Below are 16,072 nucleotides of genomic sequence, written 5' to 3'. Positions count from 1 at the left end.
TTTCAGCCTAGTGATAAACAAGCTTTTTCGCATTAAAGGAGTGAAATCTGGAACTCTACGAGCAATTAGTTCAAATGCAGTTTCGAACTCAACAACAGATCCAGATTGTTGTAATTTAGCTAAAGAGCCCAATGGATCCTTGAATTTAGAAGGTCCAAATCGCTGGTTAATAGAATTGCAAATCTGGAAATTAAATTGGCCATGTGCAAACAGTGCTTCAAACCAGCAAGATGCAGGCATGTCCAAATTAAAGGATACTAGATCCAAACGATCCTGATCCAGAATTTGGAAGTATCAGAAGTACCTGTCAACTTCGAACAGCCAGGGTCCTAGGTCTCCATATCCGAATCTGGGGAAATCTATCTTCATAGAACGGATCGGTTGTGGGGAACGTGAGGGAGATGCGCCCAGTATTCCAGCTTGTGGGTTGGTGGTCAGGGTTATCATCTGCTGTTGTATATTCTGAAGCAGATTGAACATCTCTTGGAGTTGCCGGTTAAATTCATCCAACCTTTGAGTCTGTGATAACTCAAATGTTTGCTGCCGATGGTCAACGGTTCTTTCCAGATTAGAGAATTGTTGGTCATGGGCTTGAACTTGGTTGGTAAGGTCTCTGAGTCTGGTATTTTCTGCCATAGCTCAATGAAAGCACCAATGTAATAGGGAAGTTGTAATAGAATGCTCAAGAGAGAGAAGAATAGAGAGAAAGAGAGAAAAGAGAGAGAGAGGAGAGTTTGCTGAATTTTTCATACTTTCTTCTAAGCCCCAAAAGGCTATTTGTAATACAATGGATGTAAAACCGTGAAACTAAACGGTGGGTAATTAAAATAGTATAGTAAACTGATTCAATCTATTGGGCTGTCTATATAGCTTAGCCCATGTTGAAGTCTTTAAAATACCCTGGCCTCTTAGTTGCTCTCCCTCTATTGCTCTTCCTCACCAGGCACGAATGCCCATCTAGTGAATGGGTATCATAGCACTTGCCGAACACAAATATCTAATATTTCAAGAGACGTGAATTCAATTCCACTAACTTGAGCTAAAGATTATAAAAAAAAAACCCCACAATTTCTGTAAGATAGAGACATAAATAAAGGTCATGCGAGGGCTAACAGTTTATCGAAAGTGATTCTTATGCAAGACACCATATGCATCAAACACATCTAGTCTTATTTGAAGTCATTTAATTAAAGTGTCTTAAAAAAATTTCTTTAATTTCTCCACAAGTTTATTGAAAATTCGAGTAATATGATTCTAACCTTTAGAACATTGTTTTTTTGTGAGATTTGCTTGCATAAATGCCTTTCCCGTGTTTCTAAGAAAAATCATACACAACACATAAATAGACTATTCCAATGCTAATTACTAAAATGAGATCGGCAAAGGTCGAACTTTAGATAACTTGATCACAAATACTTTAATATCACATCACGTCATGCGATTAATTCTCTCAAAAACTTAAGTAGTTAGGTGAGCAATTGAACACATATGAAAGATTTTTTGTGTTATATTTTTTGTTCCGAAAAGAGTTCCTGAATTGAGGCCCAGGCTGAGACTCGAACACTGGGTGCTTGGTGAAGAGGGATCACCCACCACTACATCACCTATGATTACCATATATAGATTTCATACTCCGGATCACCCCACACACTCCCAACTGCCACAAGCCCTCTATAAAAGGATGAAATAGAGTCGGGGCGGATACATGCTTATGCAGGAGCATTCTTAACCTTGTATCACCTAGAGTATTCTCATTTCTCCAGATATATACACACACATCCTGATTATTCTCATTAGACAATTGGCTGGAGGTATTGATACTTCATTGTCAAGTATCTCCACTTCTTTTTTTTTTAGAGTTAACGTAACCCTAATTATTTCTTTGAGGCGAGTTGGCTCCCCTCGGTATTCTCATAGGTTTTGAGTATGGAACTAATACGTAGTGCAGGGTGAGTCAGGAATGGAGATATTTAAACCCCTTCTAAAAATGACATATAAAATTCGAACCGAGGTCCTTTTCAAATATCTCTATCTCTTATCCATAAATAAAAATAGGTCAAACGATTATCATGTTGTAGGACGTTAGTCCCGTCATGCTACACACACCAGAAACCAGTAAAATCCACCACAATTTTTTTAAAAATAAAATAAAACATAAAAACACAAATTTGGAATAGTCTACAGGAAACTAAATCACTTTCCTGTTGCATAACACTTGTTTTTCTCAATAAAAATACTAGCCTTATGTCATATTCGATATTACTAAATATTTCTAATACACTCGAAATACTTTATATTATATTTCTAACATCATCATTTAACTTTGTGGTGAGAACATGTCAATTGCAAGAAGAAAAAAAAAGAAAAGACGACATAATAGGGTAACCTTTAGTAGCCAGTGGTTCACCCTACCCACCCAAACCCAAGGTAAGGTTCGAACTCCACGGAGAATTTCTGTGCATGTAACCGGAGAGTTGACATCATAAGCCAACACAATGCCATCATCGACTTCACTGAACCTGCAAGTGCAGCACAACCAAAATAAAATTATGTACACAAGGGTGAGTGTGTGGGTAGACACGGTTTTACCATCATCATGCTTCACCCAGGATACTACTATTCTACTAGGTCTAATTATTATCCAAAAAGCATATAATCACATTGATGGGACTTGAAACTGAGACGTTTATATGATATAGATGAATTAAACTAAAACCCAATTATGCAACAACACGCATAGGCCCTATTTTCTGTCCTAGAAATAGAATTTTTTTTTTTGATACATATGTAGAAGGGGCATAGCCCCCAAACAAGAAAACGAAATCAAAACTAAAGCAGGAAACTAATAGAAAAACTTTAAATAGCACAGTTAGGAAACATCAAAACAAAAATTAACCAGAATTTAGACTATCAGCATCCATAAGTTTAGCCAGATCCGGATGAAGAGAAGAGATTAGCTTTAAACCATATTCATCATCAACAGCCTTTTTAGCTATTCAATCAGCACATTTGTTGTTAATTCTAGAGATATGAAATAAAACCACACTCCAATCTTTTTGTAGCCACACTCCAATCTTAGCCACCAGTGGAAGCTTTCGAGTATCCTTACCATCACTAGTAAGTAAGCTAACAACTTGTATAGAGTCAGATTCTACTAAAATATTTCTGCAACCATGATTCCAAGAATACTCTAAGCCATGGAGAATAGCTCAAAGTTCAGCATTTAAGGGGGAACAAGATCCCAAGAAGAGGAAATAGAAATATTTAATCCAATGTATTAATGAGTTTATTTTGGATCTATAAATAGATAGCATTCTGCACAAGTAAAAGGAAAACAACTTTTGTCAAATGAGTGATATGTGTGTACAGTGACAACATAATAATAAAGAGAGAGAATAATATATACTTGTGAATTTTACCTCTTATTTATAGGGTTTACCTGTGGGTATTAGTTCTTCTAGCAGAACAAGCCCAAATCTGATGATGTCGCTTTAATTATATCAATTCATATTTAAATTATCTCTTATTAAATCATATACTAAAATAACACTTTCAAATACCTACAACCTCACATCTCTTTTACATTTTTAAGCAAATAATTGACAGCTAGTGCTAACTAATTTCCAACACCTCCATAGACACTTTTCTCTAAGCATATATATAATTCCAACTAAAAAGTATTCTACATGACCAACCAGAATTTTTCAATATATTTAAACCAATGGAGATTGAGTTTACAACTAAAAAATACAGAAACATATGCACCATAATCATGTCATCCCTGGTAATTCCTATGGAAAAACTAGGCACAATAAATTCCATGTGACTATTCATTAATAAAAAATAAAAAGTGACAAAACGTACCCAAAACACCAAGAGCTATGCCCACTGAGAATGCCATTGGAAACATCTTTACTTTTTGAAGGATGAACAAATACTTCTAAATTAGAATCTCAGACCTTCAACCCTTCCATTGCTGCATTCTAAAATTTTTATTTCGTGTATGTATATATAGATATAGGGCGAAAAACTTACACCGATTATATATATATAAGGAAATGATTTGTTTACAAATTTCTTTTATGAATTTTTGTAAGTAACACTATGTACTCCCAGAAGTACATATATAGTGTAACTTAGTGTACTTCCGGGAGTACATAATGTAATTTTAAGAATTTGTAAACAAAAAATTTGTAAATATAATCCTCTCCATAAATAAATAAATATATATATATATATATATATATATGGTGAATCAACTTATGTTATAGATTATAAACTTACTCTAAAAGTTTAATATGATTTACATTCATTATTAGTTATTAATCTCACTTATATCTAACAATTTGCGTGATTAATAAATTAATAAAATCAATAACTAATAACTGACAAATAATAAATATAAAACTTATCCCGATTTAACCTAATCATTCCCTATACATATATAGTAATCAAAAAAGCACTTTGTAGCACCTTAGTTCAATTGAGGTTCTTTTCTCACACCACATACATAGAAGACTTGAGGTTTTAGAGTTTCGGGAAGAAAACAGGTTTTGGCATTGAAGAATGCAACGTAGCGTTTATTATAATAAAAATAAAAATAAAATATTCATCTAACCACTTTATATTTTATTAGTAGGGTAAAACTATGGGATCTATTAATCTTATGTTGCATCAGATAATTATCTCATGCAACATAGACAAAATAGTGGAATCTACCATTTGTAAAAAAAAACAAAAGAGAAAAAATAATGTGGACCCTACTACTTTGTCTCTGTTGCATGAGATAATTATCTCATGCAACATGAGATAATTATTTTCCTAAAATTATACATCCCATTATCTTTCTTTGATTACATTACATGTACCTTTTTTAATCTAAAAGAAAAAAAGTAGATATATAAAAGTAGAACTTCAATCCTTAAAAGCTGGATATATATCGTAGTTAGTAATCAAGTTTTTTTTATCTAAATTTTTATTACATTTAACATATTTGTAAAGACATGCTCCTAAGTCCTGTGTTTTTTATATAACTTATTAAAATTAATTATGAAATATGTACAAAAAATTAACATAATAATTAATTCAAAAAAAGAAAGAAACTCCAAATCTAATATGGATAGGAAATTAGGGAAAAAATCAAGGAAAGTTTATCTTCTCGTGTAAGAATTTTATATTTATAAAATTTATACCTTTTGCTAGATAAGTATTAAATAAATAAAATATTATTAAAATTTGTAAAAATTTAATAAAAAAATAAAGACAAAATTTCCAAATAATAATGTTACGTGAAAATTAAATTAAAATGAAAGCTTCCATCTCAACCAACAAACCCAATCTCCTAGGTAATTACTAACTAGGGATAAAAAAAGACTTTTTCACCCTTTTGTCCCTTATTAATTAATTAATAATCATTTTGTCCCTGATTTGAAACTATCAATCATCTGTCCCTCTTTAATCGACTACCTTGCATTTTTAATCGACTAAATGGCCAAAACAGACAAAAAATATGGCTGTTGGGAGATTTAGTCGACTAAATCTCCCTATTTAGTCGACTAAATCTTCATATTTGACAACAAAGGAAAATAAGTTAGTATGATTTTAATCGATTAAGTAGGGAGATTTAGTCGATTAAATCTCCCAAAAACCATTTAGTCGATTAAAAATGCAAAGTAGTCGATTAAAGAGGGGCAGATTGGTAGATAGTTTCGAATCAGGGACAAAATGGTTATTAATTAATTAATGAGGGGTAAAATGGTCAAATAGCCATAAAAAAAACTCAAACTTCACAAACTTCCGTTTAGAATTGATACGAGCTGCTTTCAAATGCTTAAAGAAAACATAGTTAAGGCTCATTTGGATGGATTTGTAAAAAAAGACTTTTTATACCTTACTTATTTTATAAGTGTTGTTTTTCAAAAATTAAAGCTATTTAGATTTTAAAAAAATATTTAATTTTTGAAAAAAATGTTCAACTTTTGATTTCTGCTTTTTTAGAAGCTAAAATTTTTAACTTAAAAAAAAATAGGTTTTTGACTTTTATTGTTACTTCTTTTTTTAAATCAAACATCCAAACAGACTTTATAATATATGTGTTTTTATATAAAAAAAAAACAGTTTTTGTCTAAAAAAAGTCTATCCAAACGAGCTTTAAAAGAAAAATAATAAAAAATTAAAAAGAAAGAAGAAATAAAAAAGGTCATTTTGGGTCTTCTCAAAGATCATGTGGGGCGCCATGAAATCATGATTAGTTTAGTGACTTGGGATTAAAAAATAATTGAGGTTAACTACAAAAAGTTTTTAAAAATCTCAAAAATTTGAAAATGTGATCTTTGCTCAAAAAGAATTGAGTTAAAAAATTACACACAAACACATATTTAAACTCAAAATAAAATAGTACAATCATTTTTCAATATATTAAAAGTTATATCACTCATTAGGTTTAGACCAATTTTTTCAAATTATTTTTGTTAATCGTAAAATTTGAAATTGGTTGAATAGATTTCTAAAAAAAAATTAAATAATTTTTTTCTCGCTAATAATTTTGCAACTATGCTAGTCATTGTTAAATTAAAAAATCCTATTTGGCTTACCAAAAAAATAATAATAATCCTATTTGAAAACTCAAATAAACTATAATGACTTATATAATTGTCTTTGTTTACGTAAAATAGGTTTCTCTAATTTATCTAATTTTTAAAATGAGTGATGTATTTTTACTTACTCATTTTAGAAAAAATGTATTTAAAAGTAACAAAGTATAATTTATTCAAAAACATTTATTAATTACTAGTTAAACTTTATTCTTTTTTTTTTTTGGTAAGCAAGCATACCAATTGAACTATATTCTATTATGAAAACTAATTGAACTATATAAAATGTATTTTTTCAATTATAATTCATTTAGAAAAAAAACTGTCCACGTAAGAAATAATTTTGAATCAAATTAATTTTAATTATGATTTTGAACTTTACACACGATTTTTTAATGGACTAATACAAATAATTTTATGGTTCAAAATATAATTAATTTTATGTTATAACATTTAAACTCCTCTTAAAACCCTCTAAGCTTGTCTGGAAACTATTAGAAACAAAAATTAATAAATATATTTTTAACAATGAGATTATAAAAACAACTTTTAATACTTATTGCTTCAAATAAATTTGATAAAATACTTTAAGTACTTTATCCTTTTTAAGATCTTTCCATATTATTAAATAAGAATATGATTTAGTTTACCAAAAAAAAGATATGATTTTATTAAAAAAAGTATAATTTTTTTTAATATAACTAAGACATTTCACAATCAATCATAATAAATTTTTGGGAATTGTTTATCTCATTTAATATGAGATAAAATCATTTTTCTATACTCACATATATAAAAGAAAGGAGAGAGAATAGAGAAATAAATAAATATAAATGAGTCACATCATTTAATGTTTGTATAAAAAATTTATTTTATCTAATATTAAAGGAGAAAATAATTATCCTAAATTTTTATACGATAAAAATTATATATTTTATTGTTTGTCACTTGTCAAGACTATGTCTTATTATTTAATATTAGTGAACGTAACCCAAAAAAGAATATATCTGTTATCTGTTTCTGAATTTTGTCGGGAACGGGGTAGTTGGTAGATTCCGTAACTTTTTGCAGACAAAGAAGACTGCTATGGTTAGCTTTACAGACAAGATACATAACTTAAAAACATACCAAACAAAACGACAACGCATCGAAGTTGAGACACTACTACACCCTCAGGGTTGGTTAAACCACAAAACGACACCGCACGCTCTTTCCTTCTTCTTCTTCTTCTTCTTCATCATCACATTTACCCCTCTCTCTCTCTCTAAGGGTTGCAATTGTTGAGAGAAAATGGATTGAGAATTCTCTCTCTCTGTGCCTATTTCATTTTCCTTAGGATCACAATCAGGTAACACTTTCTATTTATCTTTTAATTTTATTTTTTCTGTTGTTTTATTTTGTTGCTATTGGTTTAGATCGGCTTTGTTTGCTTGCGTGGAACAACAATCCACTTTCCTCGTTCTTCGTTTTGGTTTTCAGTTCAAGAGATTTCGTAGACGTTACACTCAAATAACTACTCCCTCGTAACAGTGCTGCAGATAATTTCTTTTTTCAATTTATTTATTTTGAAAATTCATTTTCTCACTGTAAGAATGTCCTATTTATTACTTAGAATCGCGAGTTTTCGCCAATTCGCTCCTTTCTCTTTATAGGGTTTCTGTTATTGTGACTCGAAGGTTTAGATACTAAACGATTTTCAGCTATTTTTATTTATTTACTTATTTATTTTTGAAAAAATGAATATTTGAGGGTTTAGTGAAGCTCTTTAAAATATGGTGTTAAAATTGGTGAAGTTTGTTGAATTACTGAGCTTTTTTGTCTTATATTACTTAGCTTACCCTTTTTACCATAAAGAGTTGCTTGTGATGGGATGATGCTGTTAAGTTTATTTGTAGAGTATTATTTTAGAGTATACAGCATAAGTTGAACTTTGGTATTTAGTTTATTATTTTGTTTTGTTCAGCTTCTTTGAGATGGAAGACACGGATTCGGTTGCTATGCTGATAGATTCTACAACTTCTAAGATACATCAGCTACAAAAGGCGTTTGCTGAGCTTGAAAGTTATCGAGCTGTTACACTTAACTTGAAATGGAAAGAGCTTGAGGAACATTTCCATGGCCTTGAGAAATCGTTGAAGAGACGGTTTCATGAATTGGAAGACCAAGAGAAAGAGTTTGAAAACAAGACAATGAAAGCTCGCGAATTGTTGAAGAAGCGGGAAGCAGCTGTTTTTGCCAAGGAGCAAGACACGTTGAAGAGGCTTCAAGAGAAAAGGGATGCTGCTGTGTTTGCCATTGTAAATGCTCGAGAAAAGCACAGGAAGGTTTCGACAAATGAATTGGCTGGTGTCTCGAATGGGGGTCAAGGGACACCAGGTGTGGAGGAGAAACCAGTGGATGCTGTGTCCATTGCTGCTGAAGGTAATTTTGATGATGTGCAACTTTCTCCTGAAAGCAGAAATGTGGAGTTGATGTCTTATCCAGAGTTGGTAAAACTATGTAAAGAGATGGATGCTGTAGGACTTCACAAGTTCATATCTGACAACCGCAAGAACCTTGCTGCGGTAAGGGAGGAAATACCGCATGCATTAAGAGCTGCTCCTAATGCTGCCCGTTTAGTTTTAGATTCTTTGGAAGGATTTTACTATATGGAAGTGTCAAATCAGGATGTAAAGAAGGATGCTAACTTATTGGGTCTTCGCCGAACCTGTATCATGCTGATGGAATGTCTAAGTGATTTCCTGACCAACTCAGGCTGTGTTTCTAATGTAATTTCAGAAGATATCAAGGAAAGGGCTAAGGCGGTTGCTGAAGAGTGGAAGCCTAGATTGGATACTCTTGATATGGATGCTAGCAATGGGAATTCCTTGGAGGCTCATGCATTTTTGCAACTTCTAGCCAGTTTTGGTATTGCCTCTGGTTTTAATGAGGAGGAGTTATCCAGGCTGATTCCAATGGTGTCTCGGCGTCGCCAAACTGCTGATCTATGCCGTTGCCTTGGGTTGTCAGAGAAGATGCCTGGTATGTATTTTTTCTTTAATAATGTTTGAAATGGATCAAAACCTTATATAAAGCATATAAGATTTTGAGCAATATATAGCTAAATCTGATACAACTGAAGGAAAATGTTTTTGTTTTGTTTATGATTGTTTTTTTATGTTCTATTCAGTATTCACAAAGTTTTTGTCTAATTATCTCATGTTCATATATCTTTTTATTTAAATTTAATTTTGATTTATATTTGTGATAATTACCAACTTGTTAAAGTATCCGGTGCCTTGCAAAATTATCCAGCATTAATAGGATTTTTGCAAGTCCTACAAACTTTAAATTATTGATTTATTGTATTTTGCCAGTATTCATGGATATGCATGCTTGGTTCTTCTTGTGAAATTATTGAAAGGGAAAATTAAAGGAAACATGAATTATAAAGAAACTTATGCTTTCCTGGAAGTGATTGAAGGCTACTGAATGGCTTGCATTAGCATGCTTGGATGTTCAACAAAAATTGATGAATGTAAATTATCAACAATCACAAGACCTTAGTTTCTAAGAAGCATCCCGAAATGGATTTTGACATGCAAGCATGCATGAATTCAGCATTTGTATTAATTATAGAGTGAAGTGACTAGGCTATTGCATCTATTTATTTTAGATTTTTAATGCTTCATTTTGCTTTTTGATGTGCAGGTGTAATTGAAGTTTTGGTGAACAGTGGGCGGCAAATTGATGCTGTTAACTTGGCTTTTGCATTTGATCTTACAGAACAGTTTTTGCCTATTCCTTTGCTTAAGTCATACTTGACGGATGCTAGAAAAGCTTCTTCTCTTGTCAAAATTGTTAACGCATCACCCACTGCACAGGTAAGTTGTTGAGTCTCTGCTATCGGAAGTAATTATTCTCTCTTTTGTTGTGTTCTTTTAATGATTTGAACTAATGCTGTGAAATATTGTTGAGTTCATCTGATTTTTATATCTGGTTTTAATTGAGGTTACATAATAGTTTTATTGTCATCTTGATGGATTGAGCTTGGTAATTGCAGACAAATGATTGTATTAGAATATTTGTAGAATATCTTCAGAATTTATTTAGATTCAGTTACAGAGTTATTCCTCTAATTGAGGAGCAACCGTAGGAGTTGATTCCTAATTACTTATTTGATTAGGCCTTTGGGTAGGAGTCTTGTGATTAGTAGGCTTGTAATTGTACTATTAGTATTACACGAGTTTTTGGCCTAATTATTAGTATAAATAGAACTATTAGTTATTGGAGCACATCAACACATTAAATCAATCCAATCTCATATTATTCATTAATATCTCTATTATTTTTTCCTCCTTACCTACCTAAACTTCATAATTTATACATTTGGTTGTAGTGGAAACTAGTGTCAAGATGGTGCAATGATGTTTGTCATGCCCAACTTTCTTATTAAAAATTCAAAATGTTGTCTATGATGACCTTTGATTAGAAACTCAGTTGTTTCTTGAGCTGTCGGAACAAATATCATACACATCAAACCTCCCTCTAAGTTTTCTTTTTGAAGTGCTTGTCAATTTCCACATGTTTGGTCCTATAATGCTGTACTGGATTGTGTGCAATGTTGATTGCTGCCTTGTAATCACAATATAGCTTCATTAGCCCTTCAATTGGTCTTCTTAGTTCTTCTAGAACTCATTTCAGCCACAATACTTCACATTTCCTATGTTCCACAGCTCTGAATTCAGCTTTTGCACTATTTTTGGCTGCAACATTCTACTTTTTTCTTCTTGCGTGGCTAGGTTATCCCAAACACAGGTGCAAAAGCTTGAGGTAGACTTCCTATCAGGGTTGGATCCTGTCTAGTCAACATCAATATAAAAAGTAAACTTCAATTCCTCTCTTCCCATTTTTCTTGAAGAGTAATCCTTTCACCATAGTGCTTTTCAAGTATCTCAGAATTCTTTAGACAACGTTGAGGTGATCTTCGTAGGGAGAATGCATGAAGTGACTCACTACACTGAGGGCAAATGACATGTCAAATCTAGTGTGTGATAAGGAGATAAGCTTCCCTGCTATATATATATATATATATATATAGGGAGGAATCTTTTGACTCTGGTATAGAACTAAGAAGTCTTACTCCCTATTCCAACCGTTGATTTTCATTCATCTAACAATTATTTACTTAAAATTAATATTTAATTAATTGATATAACTCAATAAATTACATCCGTTAGATGAACGAAAATCAACGGCTGAATTAGAGAGTAAGACTTCTTAGTCTTATACTAGATTCAAAAGATCCCTCCCCTATAATATATAAGATCAATTTACACCGATGTAAGAATAATAAGTCTTACACCAAATCTTAACCGTTGATTTTTGTGTATCTAACGGTTATGATTTATTAGAAATTAATAATTAATGAGTGTAATCTAATAAATCACATCCGTTAGATTCATGCAACGGTTAAGATTTGATGTAAGACTTACTATTCTTAAATTGGTGTAAGTTGATCTTGCCCCATATATATGGGTTAGGATCATTTTACACCGGTGTAAGTTACACTCTCAATCTTAGCCGTTGATCCCACTTAGATCTAACCACTCTAATGTTTTAGTAATGTGAGTCATTGGATACAAGTGGATCAATGGTTAAGATTGATTGTAACACTTTTTATTCTTACACTTGTGTAAGAATATCCTACCCATATATATATATATATATATATATATATATATATATATATATATATATTATATTTTGTAAAGTCAAATTGTCAACAAGAACCTGTTTTAGACTTTCTCCAAGCCTCTGGTTTGGTTCCATTGGTGTTTAGCAGGTCTGCAGCCACTCACTTCAGTTTCTTCCAAAAGATCAAATATATTTTTTCTTTGAGAAACCACTATTCCTTTCTTAGACTGAGCATCCTCCATGCCAAGGAATATTTTAGTGACCCTAGGTTTTTAATTTCAAATTCTTTTTCAAAGCACTACTTTATCCTCTCCATTACAGTAAGATCATCTTCTTCATGTATGATATCATCGACATAGACAATCAAAACAGCAACTACCCTTGTTTCCCTACTAATGAGAACTTCATAAATATTGAACCTGTTTTCACTTAACTGTTCTGGTAGAAGTTTTGTGAAGTGTGGCATTGCCACAATTGAAACAACATGGACATAACTGCTTGATTCCAAAAATTAGAGGGATGGAGAGCACAGTTAAGCCCAAAAGAATAAAATGATGGCTGACGTGGACTACCTTCAATGAAATATGTCTTGATCTTGATGTTTGATTTTTAACTTGTTTTTTATGGAATATTCCTAATGACTTGCGATTGTCTCAGATTGAGGTTAATGAACGAGAGCTGATTGCTCTTAAGGCTGTAATCAAGTGCATTGAAGAACATAAACTTGATCAGCAGTATCCTATAGATCCTCTCCAGAAACGAGTGATCCAACTAGAGAAGGCTAAGGCTGACAAGAAGAGGGCAACTGAATCCACAAAGCCTCAACCCAAGAGACCCCGTGCTAATGGTGTGGGATATGGTCCTCGTGTCACTAACATTCCTTCTGACAAGACTTCTTCCTATGCTAGAGTTCCTGACAGGTACCCACAGTATGTTTATGACCGGTCTTACATGTACCCTGGACCAAGTGATAACTATTGCCCCCCTCTCCTGGGTTCTGGAACTTATAACGTTTCTCCTAGTCATGGCAACTACTTTGGAAATGGCTATCAGTACCAAGCTACATATCTCCACTAGTTAGCAGAGATGGTGAACAGATAACAATGATCTTTGTTTAATATTTAGTCTCAAGTCTTAACCCTTAATCTGTTGTATGTTTCACTTTATCAATGTAATCTTTAGAATCGCTGAAACAGATAAAATCTCATGTTAAAATTTAGTTTTTGTGCTTGAAGATATTTCTGATCCTCTAATGTATGCACTCTGTTCTCGTTTTGTACAAGCTTACCTCGTTGCTTTTGTAGTATTTTTTCCCTTGTTTCTTAGAGCTGTGACTGTCATTGCCTCTAAAGAACTGCACTGTACATGTTTTTTGTTCAATTTGAGGAACTCAGTGTTCCTCTATATTATTCTTCCCTTGTTTTGTGGATTGATGATTTAAATATTTTCATAGGCACTGCTGTGCACTAATTGTAGAACTGAATAAATAGGTATCAATGCATGCTCAATGTATTACTTTGAGCCAGGAGGCCTTCTTAATAGATTAGTGTTCATAAGCTAGAGTTGTTACATTTTTCTCATTTTTTCCCCATTTATTTTACAATTTTATTATACTATTTGCAATTTAAAACATTCATTTTAAATAAGAATTTGTATTGAATTTTGTCTGTTATTGTAAAAAGATAAAATAAAAAATAAAAAATGAATTTTTAATTTTTAATTTATCTTTATCTTTTGGTATTTTCATTAATTTTTCATAAATACTTATTTTTGTCTGACTGTTAAAATATCATTTTTTTTTTGGCCTCGGAAGAATACTTTTTGACCAAAAACGAAATTGTTGCAAATTTTTTTTATGACATTTACAAAATTATGCAATGTTTATTGTTTTGTATATGAGAAGATTATGTAGCCGAAAGTCAACCGTACCCGTATTCCTTCCTAACAAGTCATAGTTTGGTCTTATATGTAAAACATTTTCACTTGACACCTCACACACACACACATATATATATATATACATATGAAAAAATTCTTCTCTTTTTAAATGACATAATTTGTGTTATTTTACTTTCACAAAAAGGTGAGATCCACATCTTTATTTTTTTTTGGTTAACTCTTTTTCTTTCATTATCTATCTTTTTCTCTCACTTAAAATGATATAACTTTACATCCTTTAATATGACATACATTTTTTCATATATATAATATAGGAAAAAATGTTTGTCATTTTAAATGACAGAAAGTTATCTCATTTTAAGAGAGATACAGACACAGAAAATTTGAATTTTAAATTAAAAAAAAACACTCACTTTCTCTCTTCCATGATTTCTGTTTTTCTGTGTCTATCTCTCTTCTAAAATGACATAACTTATGTCATTTAAAATGACAAACACCAAACCCATATATATATATATATATATATATATATATATATATATATATGAGAAAAGATGTTATGATATTGGTGTCAAATTAAAAAGTTTGATATTAAATTTTAATAGTTAATTTTTGTCAATTTAACGATTATAATTTATTGGGTTATATCTAGTAATTAATTATTAATTTTCATTAAATTATAAATGTTAGATTGCCATAAATTAATGGTTAAGATTTGATATCAAACTTTTTAGTTAGTTTGACACATTCAAACTATATATATATATATATATATATATATATATATATATATATATATATATATATAAAGAGAGAGATGTAGGATCCTTTGACACCTATATATATATATAGGTAAGATCTTTTGACAACAGTGTCAAATTTAAAATTTGACACCTCATCTGAGAACCATTAGATCAAAAAAGATCAATGGTGTCACATGCTTACAAATCAGAGTCGTTGATCTTTTTTGATCTAATGGCTCTAAGATAAAGTGTAGAATTTCAAATTTTACACTGGTTTCAAATGATCCTATATATATATATATATATATATATATATATATATATATATATATATATTGGTAAAATTATTTTTGCTTTACGTACAGCAATAACAGGTGTATGGTTATGATTTTCCACATTTAATGCTTTCATCTTTTGTATGGCAATAATTCCCCACGTTTAATGCTTTCACGTATATATATGACAAATATTTGATTGCTGCACGTACAACAGCGACAGGAATGTAAACCCCATATATACGTGGGTCGAGATTATTTTACACCAATGTAAGTTACACTCTCAATTTTGTACGTTGAACCCACTTATATCTAAGGGCTCTAATTTTTTAGTAATGCGAGCCATTAGATGCAAGTGCATCAATGGTCAAGATTGAGTGCAAGACTTCTAACTCTTACACTGGTGTAAGAATATCTTGCCTATATATATATATATATATATATATATATATATGGACTTATCATTTCTCAAGATGATTGAGATAATTTTATCTCCGACTACTAAATCATAACCGTGCAAAGATGGTTCAATGGTGATAAAGGAAGAGAGAGAAAAAAGAATCATAATCATTCAAAGATGAATCAATTAATATAAGGAAATAAATAAATAAAACGACGTAGTTTTAGGGTGGTCGGAGTTAAACTTATCTCAAGTTACCGGAGAAATATTTTTCCCTCTCTCTCTCTCTCTCTCTATATATATATATATATATATATTTATATGTGTGGGGTAAACATTTCTACAGCCACTTTAGATAAGATTATCTACAGCTACTCCAAAAACTAGGTCATTTTGATTAATGAAGGCTGTTTCTGTAATTTTAGGTGAATTAATGAAGTGTGTTTCTATAATTATGTTTATTTTTTTATCATATACATTTTACTG

The 16,072-nt window shown here is 31.2% G+C and overlaps 1 protein-coding gene across 1 annotated transcript; it reads left to right on the top strand.

Moving 5' to 3' along the window:
- The first annotated feature begins 7,705 nt into the window (after nt 1-7,705).
- Nucleotides 7,706-13,566, top strand: LOC133303315 (FRIGIDA-like protein 3). The gene is made up of 4 exons (XM_061503205.1): nt 7,706-7,941; nt 8,557-9,614; nt 10,284-10,456; nt 12,927-13,566. The coding sequence occupies exons 2-4, from the start codon at nt 8,567-8,569 to the stop codon at nt 13,344-13,346; spliced, it is 1,641 nt and encodes a 546-aa protein (XP_061359189.1). The 5' UTR covers nt 7,706-7,941; nt 8,557-8,566; the 3' UTR covers nt 13,347-13,566.
- The last annotated feature ends 2,506 nt before the right edge of the window (nt 13,567-16,072 follow it).

Source organism: Gastrolobium bilobum, unplaced genomic scaffold (genome assembly GCF_033153095.1).
Source record: "Gastrolobium bilobum isolate Gb01-03AN ecotype WA unplaced genomic scaffold, APGP_CSIRO_Gbil_v1 utg3921, whole genome shotgun sequence".
In the NCBI taxonomy this organism is placed as follows: domain Eukaryota; kingdom Viridiplantae; phylum Streptophyta; class Magnoliopsida; order Fabales; family Fabaceae; genus Gastrolobium; species Gastrolobium bilobum.
Note: the sequence above shows the minus strand (reverse complement) of the source record. Positions and strands in the feature narration are given on the sequence as shown.

What these genes read in the sequence shown, in the direction of transcription:
- LOC133303315 (XM_061503205.1), top strand. Translation starts at nt 8,567, where the DNA reads ATGGAAGACACGGATTCGGTTGCTATGCTGATAGATTCTACAACTTCT. An exon ending in GTTGTCAGAGAAGATGCCTG is followed by an intron (nt 9,615 to 10,283) that starts GTATGTATTTTT and finishes TTTGATGTGCAG; the next exon opens with GTGTAATTGAAGTTTTGGTG. An exon ending in ACGCATCACCCACTGCACAG is followed by an intron (nt 10,457 to 12,926) that starts GTAAGTTGTTGA and finishes CGATTGTCTCAG; the next exon opens with ATTGAGGTTAATGAACGAGA.